We start from the raw sequence: 18006 nt of genomic DNA on the forward strand, positions 1-18006 counted from the left end.
GGGCCACACTATAGATTATAGATCGCGAGTGTGGTGGAGAATCGCTTTGGCTACAAAACAGCTACACATTACCGTACTCTTTGGCCACAGCTGTGTTGTTCCAGAATCCGAGCGGGCAACGTATCTGGAGCATCTTTGAGCTGCTTCTCACATTCTGTTCGAGATATTGGATTTGACGCCGCCTCAACGTGCGGGGTATGGGGAAAAGCAAACATTAGCTACCCTCTCGTCTTCAACCAACACGACGACGTCGGGTTCACCTGATGCCCAAAGGAGGGGTGGATTATGATAGACAATGTTATCAAATTACACTAGTGCAAATCACTCGAGAGCGTCTTCTTGGAAGAGGAGGAGCTATTTATTACGGATCCGTGGTTGCAAGGATGCTAAATGATCGGAAGGCTTCCCCGCGTGGATTAGTGAAGAGGGTGGATGTTAGTGGTCTCATCCTTGTTTATCTGCAGAAGGTGTGTCTCCGGGTGCATGGTGGGCCTCACTTTCTCTCATCAAAGAAGCTCCCGGGCCGTGAAGGAACAAACTATTTAAGCAGGCAAATCTGCTTCCTCACGACTGTTTCTCACTCTCCCTTCTCTTGCACCGCAAACCATCAATCCATCATCACCGTCACTAGTGTCAACAAGAATCGACAATCCCATAGCAGGACCCATCGCCAACATGCCTTCTGGTAACGGATATTCGTACAACGGCTCTGGAACCAACAGCCAGGTAAGCAGGCAATTTTTGTTCTCAAGTCCCTTCAGATCTTCTTCTCGGTTTCCGGTCGCTCCAAGCCGTAGTGTCGTCATCTAACATGATTCGCAACCAGGGCAACCACTACTGCTCCCGCGACTACGGCAACGACTCCAACTCGTACCACTACTCCAACACGTAAGTCTTTGTCCCCCATGTCCCGGCCCAAATTCAAGCTTGCTAACGCAAAGATGATCAGCGACGGGAGCTATTACTACTCCAACCCGGACGGCAGCACGTACTACAACAACGGTAACGGTGGCTCTACCTACACCTCGCCTAGCGGCAACTCGACTAGCTCCGGCTACGGTTCTTCGTCGTCGGGCACTTCTGGCAACTCGGGTAGCAACAGCAACAGCAACAGCAAGTAGATGCCATACCAAAGCGTGATGGAGACGATATGGTGGGGCGGAGCGATGGGATAAGGGAGAGTTGAGAACCTGAATTCAGCTGAAGTACTGCTGCGGGAGCGATCCAAAGGGAAAGCCGTGATACCGTGACCACCATCAGAGTGACGAGTGAATGTCTCATGCCCTTTCCCCCAACCTGACATGACCAACAAGTCCCCCAATGCCCAACTCTTCATCCTCACCTCACCTCCCCTAAAACGTCGCAACCAACCCACACACAACCCCCCCAATCAACATCCCCGCCCTCCCCAAATTCAACAACCCCCACCAATCCACCAACGCCTTCGCGCTCTTCTCCTGAACAACCACCTCATCCCCAGCAGCAGCAACATCCACCACCCCCGCCTTCTTCTGCGCATTCGCCACCTTCTCCAACCTATGCAACTCATCATTCGTCCCCTGCATCACCAGCACCGTATACGGCGCCATCCCAACCGACAACGCAGCCGCAGCATAATACAACTCCCTCACCCCCAGTCCCAACGCTCTCACCCCCCCACCGGGCCCGGCCTTCCACCCGAGCCAAATATACGCCGCGGCCGCGACGGCTGCTGTGGTGGGGACGGTTTTGGCGCCGCGGGAGTAGGTGCGCGCCCACTGGGTTAGCATGGTTGGTGTGGGGGACTCGAGGAGGCGGGGGACGAGGAATGTCGAGAGGGAGAGGTTGACGCCGGCTGCGAGGGAGGAGAGGAGGAGGGCGGTGATGGCTGTTGGGCGGGTGAGGTCTGTGGTGGTGGCCATGGTTGTTTGTTTGTTGATTGATTGAGGGGGGGATGAGGTGAAGCTGGATGGAGGTTGAGGGTGGGGTAGGTTTGGAGAACTGGAGAGCAATTTGTCGGGTTCGGTGATGGTAGGAATTAACGGTAGGGGTATGCAAGACGGTGAGTGTGGTTCGTGACAGTGGAATGGGTCGAATTGGATGTGGGAGTGATCAGTTGTATTCAATGCGGTTGTCGACGACACTCATATATACAGAAAAAGGACGCTGTGGGGTCGGGCTGACGCGTATTTTCGACGAATCTCACGATGTTGGTGGGGTTCGGAAGGCGGTTCGGACTCGAGATGGAGACTCTTTTCCCGAGAAGGATGCTCTACATAGTAGTGTATTTCCAAAGGATTGGCTTCGGTCTTCTGAGCAGCCCGAAGCCCATAGTTCAGTTCCTGGGTTCCACATCAGCGGGTCTGCTGTGTGACGTTAGCCAAGCTGCGATCGCGCAGTGTAATCGCGGGGCCCGCTCGGCGCACGGACGATAGTTATTCAGGTACTCAGATCCGACAGGGCTCAGGGTAGGTGGTTTGTAAAATGTACAAAATGTGCCTGGTATTTAAATACGGAATATTACTCCAGGCTAGATCAACGCAGTATTTTTTCCTTATATTTTTCCTTATGACAAGTCTGCATCTAGGATGGCGCTTGTATATAGATTTGGTTGCCCAAACGTGTCCATATTTCCGGTCCCGTTCTTCAAGTAACAATATTCGCCCTCTAACGAAGCCACATTTGTCAGCACAAGAACTGAGCAGATGGAGAGCGCGACAACAACAAAAGAAAAAACAAAAACAATGGGGGAGAAGAGCGGGGAAAATAGGACTCACCCTTCTTGATAATCGTCACTGCCGTACATAACCCGCCCGCGCTTATCCCATTCCCCGCCGCCTTGTTCGACAAGAAATTCACATTATACGCAGCGCACGCCGTGATGCAATCGTCCAGGCTCGGCAGATACAGCTTGATGATGTCGTAAATCCCCGGGTTGTGGTACTGGTGGCCAGACGGCCAATTGGTCCGGCACAAACGCCGAAAAGTCTGGCCCGGCCCGTTGGCCGCTATCGGCATCGGTTTTCCGTGCGCGTCGAGAGGCGTGAAGGCCGTGCCGTTGACCCCGGGACAGCCTCCGTCTGATGGAGCCGGCGAGACTTGGCCGGGAGTCGCTTGCGTGGTTGTCGACGGGGTATCGGAGGCTGTTGGTGTGCTGGTAGTCGACGGGGAATCGGAGGGTGGTGTAGTGGCAGTCGAGGACTCTGATGATGCTGGTGATCCTGATGATCCGGAGGATCCTGTGGATGAATCCCCCGCCTGGTCGGACGCCGTCGTGGGGCTGTCATGATGAGCCGTGTCAGCAGCCGGTCTCAAAGCATTGCCAATCTGAAGGGGGAGGAACGCCTGGTCTTGTGGCATGATTTTCTCACCTCGATGAGCTCGCTTTGCTTTGAGCCGCCAACCCTCCGCCCACCCCACCGCCGATCGCACCGGCGACAACCACGACCAAGATGATAAGGATGATCCAGAATGTCCTCACGGACAGCCCCAAGATGCGCTGTTTCGGCCCGCCCGAGCGATGCGCCACCTCAAGTCCTTCATGATCTGTCGGCTGTTGGTTATTGGTGTTGTTGCCGTACTCGTAGTTGTTATGGTTATGGTAATGCTCCTTTTGCGGCCAGGGCAGTTGTTCATGGGGCACTGGCTCCAAGCCACTATTGACGGAGTCGTTCACCGTGTATTTCGCAGTTGATAGTCGATCCGCCATCTCGACAACACATGCCCGAGGCGAACTTCTTTGGCGTCCCGATGAGCAACGAAGAAAATAAATGAGAGATATTTCAAATCGCAGGTTGAGAGTTGAGATGATCTGGTGCACTCGCACACAGCCAACGGCACATGCTAGCTAGCCGCTGCGGGTTCTCCGGCTGGGCTGGACACACGCACCGCGCATAACAAGTGGATCTGGGTGCCGTATTTAAATCTTACGAGAAATTGACTAGGTCGTCTTGGGACGAAAGAGCGCCCTGGGCCAAGATCGGTTGAAATCTCACCACCGGGCGGATGTAGGGGTACGGCGGAGAAACTCCAAAATGGGCCATTCCCGCCCGCCTTGCCGCCCCCACAGCGCCAGCTGCCCAGCGCGTCTTCGGAACTGCGCCGCTGCAGTGGGGTTTCGTTTGTATATTCCGAAGGGGGACGGAAACTGTGAGACAGGAGAGGCGGAGAGAAGAGACGAAGTGGAATAAACCTGAAATTGAGAATCGTCCAAGTCCAGCCATCCCACGACTTCAAACAGAGTCAGTTCCGTGAAAGCTTTATCAGGGGTTCAGGGCTGTTTCTGCTAAGGTGTGTGATCTTAACATGGCACGTTATTGCAGCGGCCCCCAACTCAAAAATAGCCAAAATCGAGATTTGAACAACACCTCCAAGCACATCATCAATTCCCCATTACACTAGATCATACCTAGCAAATTATATTCAAATACACCCTCACTTTACAACGCGGCCTTGCCTCTCGACTCAAAGGGCAACAGAATAACCAAAAGCCCAGCAGCAATAAACAAGGCGCCGCTGATATATACTGGCGCGGCCGTGTTGAGATCGGCAAACATGGCAACGATGGGCTAAGTACGCCATGTGGTCAGCATCGAACGGAATAATCGACATGGAAATAAGTGGGAGCACATACGGCCATGATACCAAACACACGATTGCAAGTCGCCGTCAGGGCGTTTCCGGTACCTCGTTGCGGCGTCGGAAACAGCTCCGGCGTGAAACCATACAGGACGGCGTACATGACGTTGCCTGCTCAGATAGTCAGTATCTCCATCTTATCCACACTGCCGGACCCGTGATATAAAAAAAAACATAATAAACAAGTGAGCAACGTACTAGTAAAAGAGAACGCGCAGTTCCAGCCCAGCAGCGACTGCGAATCGAGGGCAGTCGTCGAGGCATACAGGAACACGCCCGTCAGTATGGTCGATACGGCCAGCGTGCCCTTCCGGCCGAATCGTGGGAGTTCGACGAGAACACCACCGATCAGGGCGCCGGGCACGCCGAGCACGGCGATGATAAGCGAGTTGCGATATGTCAGGTAGGTCGAGCCGTCGCCAAAGTCGGCGCCGCGTGTGGCTTGAATGTAAGGCAAGAAGGCGTTGTAGAGGGGGTATCTGTTTTACCTGGTCAGCTTCGAACTCCTCTTATTTCCTCCCAAAATGGCGACGTAACAAAAGGAAAAAGAAAGGCAGGTATAAAAAGACGTACCCAAGACCGATAAACGCCCAGACAGCCATGATCAGCCCCGTAGACAGCGCAAGCTTCCCCGTCGCAAACAGAGCCTTAACCCGGTCAAAGCTAACATCCTCCAGCTTACGCTTGACAGCATCCGCGGCCTTGGCCTGGTGCACATAGCCCGCGGGCTCGCACGCCTTGAGGTCATCCAGCGTCAGGGTCGTCTCCTTGCCATTGCGCTTAGCCACCTCGTGCACAATGCGCACAGCGTCCTCGTCGCGCCCTTTACCCATCAGGTACTTAGGCGACTCGTAAATGGTAAACAGCCCGAACCGCACAATAAACATGATCACTGTCAACCCGCCCATGACGATCAAAAACCACCGCCACCCCATATTCTCCTCGCGCGTGCAGGTCGTGTCGGTCTCCTGGCAGGTGAGGTTGCCGAGCAGCGGCCAGGCCACCAGCGTGGCGATGACCTGGGCGATGGCCCAGGCCACAGACAGCACTGTCAGGAGGTACTGGTGCGAGGCGGGCAGGAATTCGAGGTAGATGGCCGAGTCGACGGGGAGATTACCGCCGACACCGAAGGACCAGAGCGCGGCGAACACGCCGATGGCGGCAAACGTGGGGGAACCGGCCGCGGCGGTGCCGAAGATGGCCGTGATGCCTAGGGTTAGATTGAATGCCCATTTGCGCCCGAATACGTCGCATCCGAACCCCCAGAAGAGCGCGCCCGCGAGCAGGCCGATGTTTTGGCTTAGTGTTAGTAGCGGTGGGCGTGGTGGGCCGAATTCGTTCTTGACGGGCGTGAAGATGAGAGAGGTCACGATGGGCCAGAGGTTGTCGGACGCCCAGCCGAATGAGATGACCGCGCTGAGCTGCCACTGGTACCAGCCCATGCCGATATCTTGGATCTGGAGACCAGAATTAGTGTCAGGTTTGACCGAAGTTGTTTTGAGTGAATGTAGTCGTTCATGTAAAGACCGGCAATGTTAGACTTACAGCACGATTCAGAACCTTGGCCTTCTTTTCGTAAACGGGATCGACCTGGCCCTCAGGGAGGATGGCGGTGTTGTCGCCCAGGTGAAGCGACGCCTCATCCTCGCGCAGAGCGGGTTTGGCGCCATCGACATCCGAGGGCGTTTTACTGCCCTTTTCGATATCCGCCATATTGCTGGGAGTAATGAGCGCAGTCGGTAATGACTGATGAGAAGAGAAAAAAATAAACTAGAAAGGTAGGTAGGTTTGCCCGACGACGGTGATCTCGCGTTGTTATTCAAGATTTAAGACAAGACAGTGGAGCACGCGAGGCTACCTAGATCTTAAATACATGCTGTGAGTGCGACACCAAGTCGCATGGCAATATATTATCTGCAACCCGAGTGCCGGGGTGCCCAGTCATCCCACTCCCAAATGGCCCGAACCTTACTGCGATAGCTGGTGTGACGGTTGATGGAATGGGGTAAGGTTCCCCTTCGCATACCAGAAATCGCCCTTTAGAGCGTGGCAGCTGGCACTTGCAGGGGCCATTCGGCGAGGGAACTTCGAAGGCAGCAGAAAAAACGACCTCGCGTGGGAGGAGGTATGCACAAAAGAGCCTATGAGAGAGCCGAAATTTTCGACATCAGCATGCACCCCAATCGCGCCATTCGGTGTCTCGAACCCTTCATGTTTTTTGTAGGGGGTCGCGAGCCCACTCAATCCGAGCGCTATTGCTGGGATTGGGGCCCCCATGAGTGGCATGACGCCATCCTTTTTGACAGCTGCATTCGGAGAGCCAATGTAACGAAACACGATGGAATTTTTTTGACAGAGGGAGTGCGGGGTTGGAGTTCGCCCGTGTCTTATTTACCTTATTTACCAGAGGTGTAGTTCTAGTCTCGCATGCAACCGCCAAAAGAAAGAGAATGCGTTGGGAGGGAGCGTTAGAAGAATGTTCGAGAGATGTGCAAGTATCAAGTTGGTGAGTGGAGCTCGTCTCCCAGAACTTAAAAGCTGCCGCGCCCCTTTTCCTTGACGGGACAGCCTCTCAGTGAAACGCCACACTTTACCATGTAGAATAACTCCTCGCATTGGTCAAGTACATAGAGCTCCGGCTCCGGCATTGAACACATTTTATACACATCGCTTCAACAAGCAGTTAACCTCAACGTCCAAATCTGGCTGAGCTCAAAACAAGCAAACTGGCCGCTCCAACTCAAATCTACGCCACATCCCTCTCCGTCAACGCGGTCAACAATCCTCCCCGGTAACTAGGCCGGCATTGCACCTGGCACCTGGGTAACGGCCTTGTTGCTTTGGAGCAGCAACCTGCCGTAAGCCCCCGAGAGATGGTTGTTGTCCAGCCTCCCAACATGATCCATTTGTCGCACCATATGCAAGGCCGGGCCGTACAAAGAAGACAACACTCCAGTATCCCCGAGATCTTTGGCGTCCCATTTGGCCTTCTCGCCTACGCCTAGGCGGGTGTTTTGCTTGCAGAGAGCCTCTAGCTCGAGCGAGACCACCGCAACCTCATACCACCGCGCAGGTTTGCCTTCGTCCCGGTTTTTCTTATTGGTTTTGCCCACCCAGGGGTGAGAACGCATTGCTTCGTACGTGTTATAAGCCGCCCCAGAGTATGGCCCCTCAGAGTATGGCGCAGTAGCTAGTTCCAGCACTTCGGTGACTTCCAGTGCGGATCTGCCGTCAAGGCTATGCCGACGCCATTTGGTGAGGACCCGGACTTGTTTGACTTCAACCGGGAGGTTTACCGGCACTGCAAACATAATCTCCGTACCGCCCTTAGTCGTCGTCCTTGGAACGGTGTCAGCTCAGGCTTCCTCTCCATTGCTTAGTGGAATATGTCGCGACTTACTGGATGCTTAGTGAGTTTATTAAATACTTGGCAAAGGCTCCGTACATAGCATCCACATCATCCGTCTGGATATGGGACGTCACAACTCGTAGGTCCCAATGGCGACAGATTGAATGGATGTAGACGGGTACCTGCTTGACTGCACCTGGAGCGTCGTAGGCAGTTCGGGCCGTATAAGTAAACCCGCCTCCTGAGTCATTGTCCTCAATGTCGATGATGAACGGAGATAGCTCCTTCTCAGACCGCAGGCTGCAATGAAACGAGTACACTGCCCGAACGTGCTTCGGCTTATCCTCCCAAAGCCGGTTCCCGTCGACCTTCGTGTTGATCATGTCTTCAATGTCGTAAGCATATGTCGACAATACTTTAGTGAAAAGAATGTTCTTGTTCTCTCGGAGATCGTTGTTCAAGTTACTCAGTAATTCTGCCTTGGTCCATCCGTGGCTGGCCGTTTCCGCGCAATTGAAAGCAAGGCCAGATGGGTCGATTTCCTCAAGAATTATACGACCAAACTCCGCCCGGAACGTAACGTTTCCTCGCCTGTAAGGTCCAATGCTCAAGTGTCTGGTCAACGCCCCTTCAAGTTCATCCACGAACTCCTCGGTTACGAACATTTGGCCGGGTCTTTCATCTTCGGACTTGGTAGCTACGGCCCTGTGTTGATGTTGCATGGGGGAAGGCCGGCGCAGGTTGACACTATCACCAGCATCAACGGACTTGGTGGTCTGCCCGGTTGCCGAAGAGGTGGTTTTGACCGAGCCGGTTGGTCGCTCCGTTGCTCCGCTCTGGGGGTGCCGAAAGTCACTCCGAGGCGCCGGCGGTTCCCGGTCTAGGGTCTGTGTAGGATTGCCCCTTCGGCCTGGAGCTTGTCTGTCAGGGGCGGCTGAACCGCTTCGCGGAGTTTCCGCCGGGGACGGAATCAATGGAGACATTCCCCATTTAACTTTCTCCACTGGGCTTCCCACGGCACTTGTCTGTACCGCAGCAAACATGTCAACAAGACAGTCGTCCCCGGTAAAAGGAAGTTCGAGATCCCGAGATCCCGTCGGCATGTTTAGGGCTGTTATATCCTGTTTTATGCCGAGGGCTGCGAGGTTCTGTCTGGGAGCCTGAATTGGGTCCGCCGCTGAATCGATGGGTTTGGGTCTTTTCGAGAGGCTTCCTGATATTGTCGTGTCAGGCGTTCCGAGACACGACGCCTGCCCACCGTTCGCGAAGTCGAGCAGGTCTCCCCTCCCTCCAATTTCTCGCTCCCCAGCGACTGGCCGAGTCTCTGTCACAGGGTTTGGCTCATCGTGGGCCGCGGGAGCAATGCGATCTATCCACTCATTCACCATATTCGCCGCTGCAATTGCCTCTTCGCCCACGAATTCAACACGCTCAGCAACCCTGAAGGTCATGGTTGGAGGCCTGCGTAGTATCGTTCTGTCCCTCAGGCGAACATCGACCTTTGGGCCGAACATGGAGACATAACAGTTCCGGCTCGGGGCCCAAAGGCAAACGCGTATGGAACAACCTTGTCGATAGATCATTTTGTACGTTTCGTCCAGCTGTTCAACCAACGTATGGTCAACAAGAGTCGATGAGGCCAGTTTAGGGTCGATGTTAGCCAAGTACCGAATGTCGGCCGTAAATCCGGGTGCATCTTCCTTAGCGTGATTTTCTGCGTAGACAACATGGCTGATGTGGACCAAGCGGGGAAGACGTTTCTGTGGGAATTAGTCGCCGCTCCTCCTTTATTTTGGTAGTAGTTGGTATGCTCACTCTGAATATTAACAACCCTCTGAGTCGTTCGAAAGCTGTGTCGATGGACTCCCTGGTAGGCCCCTCGAGTCGTACTAACTTGCCTTTCAACCACGGCTCCAGCCTCACGCCCAATTCCTTCTCCAACAGAACCTGGTCCTTCTCTTGAAGTATTTCCTCGACCGTGTAGGGCTCGTTGTTCTTGTCCAAGTCATCCCAGACATCAGTAATAGGACTCCCAACAAGTGCGCCGGGGTGAATGTCTGCCTCGTTCGGTTCGGCAATTCCGTCATGTGAGTCAGCTTCTTGATTCTGGCTGAACCATTCGTTGTCAAAACGGTCCTGTCAAGTGTGAGCGCACCCCTAATGTTTCCGAGTTCGGAGCAAACAATCATACCTTCAAGATATCGTTGTAGTCTAGCATGTCATCTTCGTACCCATCAAATGCTTTTTCCTCAAAATCCCGGGCGACAACATCGAAACTCATCCGGATAGCATCTTCCTGGCTCGAGGGACAGGTGACTTTGAACCAATCGTATTCACTGTCGTACGTGAACTCGGCCCCGTCCTGCAAACATACGTCAGACTAGGCCGATGGAGAGATTCAAGGAATACTTACAAATCCCATACAACTCATTTCTTCGATCATTCGCTTCACAGTCTCGGGCTTGTAGGACCATAGGGTCGTCAGGTAGAACTCGCTGAGGGAGGCCATGGTGGCAAGTACCGCTAAAGCGATGAGGAAGAAGAAATCCGAAGCTGGGTCTCGTCAGCTTCACCACACTTGGGATAGCGTTTAGGCCCCGACTTGTACCGGCACAACGGGCTTGGGTGGAGAGTGTTGGGGAAAATCGGAGAAGCTGGGGAAATATTTTTTTTCTTACCACCGGGTTGATAGGTTCTCGACCGGAGTAGTGTCTTCTCGATTATGCTTGCAAGTTGGGCCTTGAAGTTTGCGACTCCCGAGATAACCCGCCCAGGTAGATGAGTGCGTTTGGATGTAGGGTACAAACCCCCACCAGACACGCATGGAAATGGGGCATGGAAAAAAGGTCACGGTAGAGCTTGGCTGTGGAAACGAATACCTATCCTAGGGCTCTTTACTGCCAAAATGGGATGGCCGGCAAAGCTGGAAGTCGACCTAACCGGGAAAGAGCGATCGTAAGGCCCTTGGGGCTGAGTACCGGAAAACGGGTCGGTTGGCAGTTCGAGAAGTTTCCGGGTTGTATAGGTTCCAATAGTGGCCGGCCCGGTTCCTCAGAGCGGTATTCTTACGAGGGTCTGTAGCATGAAGAATTCGGGCAATCCGTGTTTGTCGGTGTGTCCATGCTCCGCCCATGGGTGAACAGCACAGGAGCGGAACGTTAACAAGTACATGAATAAATGTATTCTTTGTATGGTGTAGGTAGGTAGGTAGCAAAATATGACTTGATCTTTCTGGATGGGAAAGCCAAATACTGTTAGTGTGGTACTGTCCTGGTGCAAGCAGCCTTCGCTTGGAAGTGCTTCGTTTGTCTTTTTGTTGCCGGCAAACCAAAACCAATCACTCCCCTTGACTATTCCTTATCCCTGATAAGCCCAACGTGAGAACTTAGTAGTTGGGCCAGGAACGGATAGGGACATACCAGTGCTGACTGCTTAAGTATGAAGTTACCCAGGAGAGAAACGGTATCGAGAAGACAGATCGATAAATTAAGTATGAAGGGTGGAAGCAGCACGGTGATCTCTGCTCTCATTTGCGCCTGCTGTGACCACCATCCACTCCATGACCCCCTTTTCGACAAACGCCAAAACGCCCTGCCATTGGCGCTCCTATCCCTAGACCAGAGATTGAAAGGAGAAGAACGCACGGAGCGAAAAAAAAAAAAAGGGAAAATGAAAAGAGACGGCCTTATAAAACGAACCTGTCTAAATGACCGACGAACTCAGGTTGATATACCGCTGTTGAAATGCACCGATGTCCACTCGCTTTGCGTGCCTGTGCTGTGATATGCCCCAAGCCCGATAAGAAGAAAAGATAAACAAACTGGTCTATCGATCCGCCCGTATGCCCAGCCTGGTCGGGCGGTGTGGTCATTATGTTTGTCGTAAGCCGCCGATGAGGTTCGATGGATGAAGGGAAGTAAAGGAAATGGAAAAGGGGAAGAAAAAAAATCCGCTCTGGAACCCGGAGAAACAACCAAGCAAAAAGTACTGGTGCCACATTCGTGGCGCCACTGCATTGGCTCGTTTGCTTGCGAATGTCTTGCCACAAGCCTTGAACCTCTGTAATACCTCCCCTTCATCACTGCGCCCACTTGATCTTCTCCTTGACATTCAAGGCCCACCTTAACTTATCCAGCGCGTCCCGAGCTTCTTGCAGCGTCCGTTCTTGCTCGCGTTCCCTCTCGTCCGCTTTCCGCTTGATATCTCGCAACCACTGCTCCTGCTCAGCCTTGTACTGCTCAAACTGCCTTGCGATGTCTTCCTTTTGGGTCCGCAGCTCCCGAATGTTCCCGTCTTGTTGGTCGCACAGCTCGCGGAGTGTCTCGATCTTTTCGTCATCCTTCTTCCTCTCCACCATCAGCTCTTGGACTTCCTGCCGCATCTTGCTCATGGCCCGCTTGACTTCCACCCCTTGGTCCTTCCAGTGGCCGCTGATGGCGTTGTAGCGACCCTCACACAGGGCGGCATAGTTGGTAGCCTCCTCAACTTGGCGTTTGGCGTCTGCGCGCGCTGTTTCCATTTCGTCCTTCCACACGCGCTCGCGCCCAGCCGCATCAACCGCCCGCTGCCGCTCTAGCTCGACTGTATCTTGAAGGGATATCACCTGGCGCTCCTTATGTGCCAGCAGCGTCTTGGTGACATTAGCTTCAAGCAAACGCGACTCGTAATCGGAGACAACCCGTTCCAATTTATCCTCCAACAGGCGCGCCTCTTGCCGGGATTCATCGGCCCGCAGCCGTTCAATTTGAATATCGCGCTTCAGCGACTCGTTGTCTGACACCAACTTATTGATGACTCTGCCCGTCTTGCCCAACCCCGCTTTACCAACCGAGTTGTCCCAGCCATTCGACAGTGAAGCTTCCGTAGCACTGATAGACGCATCGTTGGGGCCACTCCTGGGATCGGTGGCAGTAGCGGTGGCATTGAGGCTGCTCTCGCGTATGGGGATATCGCTGGCGCTCGGTCGGTTTCGATTGGATTGGGGCGACTCGTCAGGCTGGCCGTCATTGGTGTTGCTGGTCTGCGGCATTTCGGCGGCGCTTAATTTCAATTTGTTGTACGAAGGCTTTCTTGGTATCCCAGTAGATGTTGCTGCTTGTATCCGTTGCTGCGAATTGGAAGATGTCATGCTGATAGTACTGTTTAGTGAACTGGAGAATTTTGAATCCCGCGATGTGGAGTGCGACTGTGTTCCCTCGGTGCCAGAATCTTCCTCTGACTGCCTTTGCCTATCGTTGTAACTCGGTACGGCCCGGATAGTTGAGTTCATGCGGTTTGGAGCCCGGGGAGAAAGAGAAGGGGCGGCTGCGGGAAGGACCGCTTTTCCGTTGGATCCGCTTGTGACTATCCGTGACATGGCGGAGTTGACGGTGCCTTGGGACGCGAGGGAGAGCGTTGACCGGGGCGAGGGACGCTCATGCAGGGACCTCGACGCCTTAGTCGGCGTCTGCTTGCTTGATGTTGTGGGCAAGACTGTTTCGGGTGGTACGACGGTCACAGACGAGGAGTCTAAGGGAGATGTCCTATTAGCCACCAAAATAAACATGGTACCCAGGGGCCAGCTGCAGGTTGGCTTCGGCGGGAGACTCCTCAATGGCTGGCCGTGAGGAAACCCGCAGCTGCGTACATAGGGCACGTCGTGTCCCGGCCTTTCGTGCATGGGTGGACATTCTTTCACCAAGGGCCAGCCCTGATCATCCAACCCTGGGACACCCGGCAACCCAGAACATAACAGAACGTGTGGGGAGAGGTTTTGACATACTATGTTGGTCGTCTTGGTGAATCGAAAAAGCCGGCTTCTGATCGGAGTGTGGCCGGGCCTTCACGAGCTTGGTTCGCATTGCTGGTGAGGTTGCTGCTGCTGAGTCTGGATACAAAGACAATGGGCCTGGGGTGCCAGGGGGATGGATCGGGGTGGGCGTTCCACTTCAAAGCGGGTCTGATGCTGGGCCGTTGTCTCTGCCGCGCGTGTGCTTAAGTGTGGCTGATGACGAGAGCTGCACACACCGGTTGGAACAGCTTTTTGTTTGTTTTGTGTAGTTCAATCCCAGGGCTTTAGACGGAGGGGATCTTGAGAATAGATCACGAAGTTCGGCGCGAGGGAAGAGCGGAAACTGGACAGATCTTGAACGTCGTTTTCAAGATTTCTATGCTTGGCACTGATTGGGTTTTGCTTGGCTTGTGGCTGACTTTCATGCCTTTGTACGTTAATACAAATTGTCTAATTGCGGGAGGAGAAGTAGTGGGAAAATAGAAGTATACAAAAAGTGATGAAGGGGGTTGCACGGAATATTAACTCGGACAAATGCGCGAGAACAAGAAAACCAACCGACTGTTGACCAGCTTTCAAGCAAAGCAACGGAACGCGAGCATGTTCAAGGGACGTTTGTGGCTGACCAAGTCCCACTGCCACAGCAACCATGCAGCCCGGGTGGGTCGTTGAGCATCTGAGACAGGGGTTGGGGTCTGTGCCTGGCAGTCACGAGGATCTGCTGGTTCGAACTTATTGTGTGGGGATAACTGCAAATTGAATTCTTTGCAGAAAAGATAAATCTCAGACAAGATAAACATGAGGGGAAATGGTGAGAAAATTGCAAAACTGTACTACACTAATTGCGCTTCTCCTTTGGGAACGGGTGTCAAGAAAAACATACAAGGTATCCGTATCTAGGTACACAACTGGTCTCTGGTAATATAACGGCTCATGCAATAGAAATCTCAGTGATGAGGCGCGTCGCGTCGCGTACCGCAGTAGCTATGATATCTCATAAAGCCAACCCTCTGCTTCTCGTGGTTTTGGCGCGTCAAATGCCTCCTCCTGACACTAGTTCCTGCGCTGAGGAGTTCCCCTCTGTATCCGATGAAGCGACCCTCGGTTATTACCGTCGTTGATCGAGAGCATGGTCATATAAATACATAACTGTCGTCCAATCCTGTGCTTCTCATCGCCTTTAAATGTCGACTCATGTGGCAACCGCCATGTTGCTGGTGGGAGGCGGCACCTCGCCGCCGGCACCGCGAGTCTGCAACTCGATGAACCCGGGACGCCACTTGACTAGGTACTTCGCTGCCAACGGGCGGGCGTCCTCGTCTACACACCATCAAGGTCAGCCGCAATCCAACACCTATCAGTCATCACTGCAGAGAGGGGATCATGGGCACTCACATTCGGTCCAAATCTCCGCCACTGTGTCCAACGCAATCTCCCTTACTGGTGGCCGCATCATGACGAGATACAGCAGGCTCGTGAGTGCTAGTTGCACTGTCGTCGGATCTGCACAGAGCGCCTTCAACTTGCCCAACAGCGGACGGCTCAGTTCCGGGATCTCAGCGAGAAACCGCGTCAGTACCTTGTCTTGTGCCGTGATATAGCTCAGAAACCCATCAACCAGCCGCAGCGCGCACTTTTCATAGTTTAGCCCGCCCGCGCCGACCATGCCGGACTTTTTAGCCAGTTGATCGTTGTACCACTCCTCGCAGAGCCAGGCGACGGCGATCTCTATGCGACGCCGCCAGTCCTCGAGAATGTACGTGAACAGCAGCTCCCGGATGCTATCGCCAAGCGACATGCCTGATGGCCCTGTTTTCTCCGCCTTCACAATGGTGTTGCTGTTATCACTGCCGTCATCGAGACCGGCCGTACTGCGAGTCGCAAGACGTGTGATCAATGTCAACCACGAGTCCCGGTCGTACGAGCTCGCAGCCAGACGGTTGATGCCCGCCTTGGGTCTGCGCGTGCCTGTTCCAGGGTCTTTGAGAGATGAAAGGGGACCGAAAACGCGCGCCGCGGCGGCTTGACTGAGCTTCGAGGCCGTCTCGGGGTCGAGGGTTGGCGGGGGAGGAAGGGTGAAGGGGCCCAGAGGTAGGGCCGCGCCAGCATCGGCGGCCGACCCGATCGCCTCCTCAGGGGGAGCGTTATCAAGTTTGTTGAGAATTTGCTCTGTGTCTTCAGCCGGAGTAAGGTCTGGCTCGTAGTCATCGTCATCGTCCTCTTCAACACCTAGCGGGGCCGTGGCAGCGTTGATCACCGCTGGTTGGGATGCTGCTGCTGCGGCTGCTCCAGCCGCGTAGAGCGAGGTGAGACGGTCGTGAATGCCCTGGTCCGCAAGTTTTAGTATGCTACAGCCGGTGTGCCAGACCGAGGGATGCATTATGAGTACTTACACTGATGGCAAAATCTAAAAACTTCTGGTCAATGCCGGCCAAAGTCCTCACACTGATTCTAGAGACGAGATGATCGGGAAGCTGTGTGACGTCAAACGCTTGGAGTCCGGGGTTATTCGTAATGGTGAACACCGCAGCAAGGGAGTGTGGTCCGGGTCCTAGCGGGGGTATTGAAAATTGTGGAATGTCGGTCTCTGCCTTCTGCCTTTTGGCATCTCCGTAGGCGGCTGTTGCTTGATCGGCGAGAGCTCGTTTGCGGCCTGCCTCATCAAATATCTCCGCTCGGGACCGCGTCAACCTCTCCACATATTGTTGAATGCGTCCCGCCATTTGGTTGCCAGGGTCCCTGTCAAAATGTTAGAACATTGCTGTGTATGATGCCGCTGCTTCCCTGGTGGTACTTACCGCCTTAGAATATGGGTTAGGAACATGCGAGTGGTCTTTTCCAGGGACCTAACCAGGACCTTTGTTTTTGGTGTCATCGGGGAGTTGGCCAACTTCAGCGGGTTAAAGTTGAGGACTGTGTTGAGAATACGATTTGAGGTGCTCGGCCGGGTCCGGGCCAAAATGGAGAGGCAGTTGATAGTCGCATCCACGAGCAGCGCATCACTAAGCAAGAACATACAGTCAGCTGTCCGGCTCTTCCTTTGCACGACACATTTCTAGGTTATGAGCTCTTACCTGCTGCTTTCTTGTAAGACACCTAGCATCCTGTCCAGAAGCCCGGTCGCCTCGGCTTCTAGCTGCCGGGCATCTAACAAGGGATGGCTTTCCGTCATCATGTTCAAAGAAACATCCAGGCCGTTGTACTGTTCTCACTTGGTCAACGACTGCAGTCTTCTAAGTGCAGCAGCCTACTAACCTTTTGTTCCATGCCATTGGAAGGGGTCTGAGCAAGCACCACCCTTTGTGCAAACTTGATGCAGCTCAGCCTGACCGGGGCTGGTGCCCCGTCCCAGATCTGGAATATCCTCGACTTGATAGCCGACATTTGTTCCCAACTTTCAGTGTGATAGGAGTTGTGGATTCTAAAAGCCCAAGGTCAGTCAAGCTGCCTTGCCGTATTTCTTCTGGAGGCGCCGCAATAGGAATATGCGCCACCATCAAACCCCAAGGGAAGCAGGTAGGGAGGAGCACACAGCGGGCATATGGGGCTCCTCCTTACATCCATTGCCCAAATACGGATATGCAAGCTATCTAAGGGGGGTAAAGGACGACTCACATCCATCTAAACGCTACAGGGTACGCGCTGGCGGCGGCCGAAATGCTTGCCTTGAGCACGATAGCATCTTCGCCTGCGCCATCAAGCAGGCCCTTAAGGGTGTCCAAAACGGCAATCGTTAGGTTCTCTTTGTCGCGGGTTGCCAATACCGGGGTCGCGAGCGACTCGGCTAAGAATTCGGCGCCCCAGCGGCGTAATTGGATCGGTGCTGTTGGCCCGATGATAGGAAGCACGCCCTTGACGATGCGGTCGTAGTAGGTTGTGTTTTCAAGCGCGACTTTTCGAGCCGCGCCCAGTTGCTCCAACTGCTCTGCGATGGAAACCGCACTGTTGGAAGACGGCGTTGAAGCCGAATCGGCCGCCATGGCTGTTTCGATGAACCGTACGGTACGGAATGGAAGGGCACGATCTGAGGTGTACCACGGACCGTCGGCGAGCGTAATAAAAGGGGCAGAGCAGCGAAAGTTCTACACAGAATACTGCTTGATGCTTCAAGCCGCGATGTGAAGAAGGAGAGATAGTCTAAGTTGTCGTTCGATCAAGCCAAAGCAGTGTTTCCCTGCCTGTGTTCGTGTTTCCTCAACGGTGCCTGCCCACCTGCTGCGGTGCCCGATCTAATGCTCGGGTACGCCGAGCAAGAACCAAGCTATTGTCG

The 18006-nt window shown here is 53.9% G+C and overlaps 7 protein-coding genes across 7 annotated transcripts; 1 reads left to right on the top strand and 6 right to left on the bottom strand.

Moving 5' to 3' along the window:
* Positions 1-675: 675 nt before the first annotated feature.
* C8A04DRAFT_24419 (uncharacterized protein) lies at positions 676-1121 on the top strand (the record flags this gene model as incomplete). Its single annotated transcript, XM_062779140.1, has 3 exons — positions 676-726; positions 827-888; positions 950-1121. The coding sequence occupies 3 exons, from the start codon at positions 676-678 to the stop codon at positions 1119-1121; spliced, it is 285 nt and encodes a 94-aa protein (XP_062641231.1).
* A 231-nt stretch (positions 1122-1352) lies between these two features.
* On the bottom strand, positions 1353-1901 carry C8A04DRAFT_24420 (uncharacterized protein; the record flags this gene model as incomplete). Its single annotated transcript, XM_062779141.1, has 1 exon — positions 1353-1901. The coding sequence occupies one exon, from the start codon at positions 1899-1901 to the stop codon at positions 1353-1355; it is 549 nt and encodes a 182-aa protein (XP_062641232.1).
* A 644-nt stretch (positions 1902-2545) lies between these two features.
* C8A04DRAFT_24421 (uncharacterized protein) lies at positions 2546-3688 on the bottom strand (the record flags this gene model as incomplete). Its single annotated transcript, XM_062779142.1, has 3 exons — positions 2546-2646; positions 2757-3259; positions 3351-3688. The coding sequence occupies 3 exons, from the start codon at positions 3686-3688 to the stop codon at positions 2546-2548; spliced, it is 942 nt and encodes a 313-aa protein (XP_062641233.1).
* A 730-nt stretch (positions 3689-4418) lies between these two features.
* Positions 4419-6330, bottom strand: C8A04DRAFT_33947 (uncharacterized protein; the record flags this gene model as incomplete). The annotated part of the gene is made up of 5 exons (XM_062782662.1): positions 4419-4547; positions 4613-4728; positions 4816-5096; positions 5191-6074; positions 6163-6330. The coding sequence occupies 5 exons, from the start codon at positions 6328-6330 to the stop codon at positions 4419-4421; spliced, it is 1578 nt and encodes a 525-aa protein (XP_062641234.1).
* A 1082-nt stretch (positions 6331-7412) lies between these two features.
* On the bottom strand, positions 7413-10475 carry C8A04DRAFT_33948 (uncharacterized protein; the record flags this gene model as incomplete). The annotated part of the gene is made up of 5 exons (XM_062782663.1): positions 7413-7956; positions 8018-9726; positions 9782-10102; positions 10158-10328; positions 10380-10475. 5 exons carry the CDS (start codon positions 10473-10475, stop codon positions 7413-7415), a joined length of 2841 nt encoding a protein of 946 aa, XP_062641235.1.
* Positions 10476-12044: 1569 nt separating this feature from the next.
* Positions 12045-13806, bottom strand: C8A04DRAFT_8806 (uncharacterized protein; the record flags this gene model as incomplete). Its single annotated transcript, XM_062785246.1, has 2 exons — positions 12045-13488; positions 13724-13806. 2 exons carry the CDS (start codon positions 13804-13806, stop codon positions 12045-12047), a joined length of 1527 nt encoding a protein of 508 aa, XP_062641236.1.
* Positions 13807-14928: 1122 nt separating this feature from the next.
* C8A04DRAFT_33950 (uncharacterized protein) lies at positions 14929-17716 on the bottom strand (the record flags this gene model as incomplete). Its single annotated transcript, XM_062782664.1, has 7 exons — positions 14929-15056; positions 15132-16062; positions 16130-16475; positions 16535-16738; positions 16811-16938; positions 16992-17157; positions 17352-17716. 7 exons carry the CDS (start codon positions 17714-17716, stop codon positions 14929-14931), a joined length of 2268 nt encoding a protein of 755 aa, XP_062641237.1.
* Between the last annotated feature and the right edge of the window lie 290 nt (positions 17717-18006).

This window comes from Dichotomopilus funicola, assembly GCF_033296635.1.
Source record: "Dichotomopilus funicola strain CBS 141.50 unplaced genomic scaffold C8A04scaffold_2, whole genome shotgun sequence".
Classification (NCBI taxonomy): Eukaryota; Fungi; Ascomycota; class Sordariomycetes; order Sordariales; family Chaetomiaceae; genus Dichotomopilus; species Dichotomopilus funicola.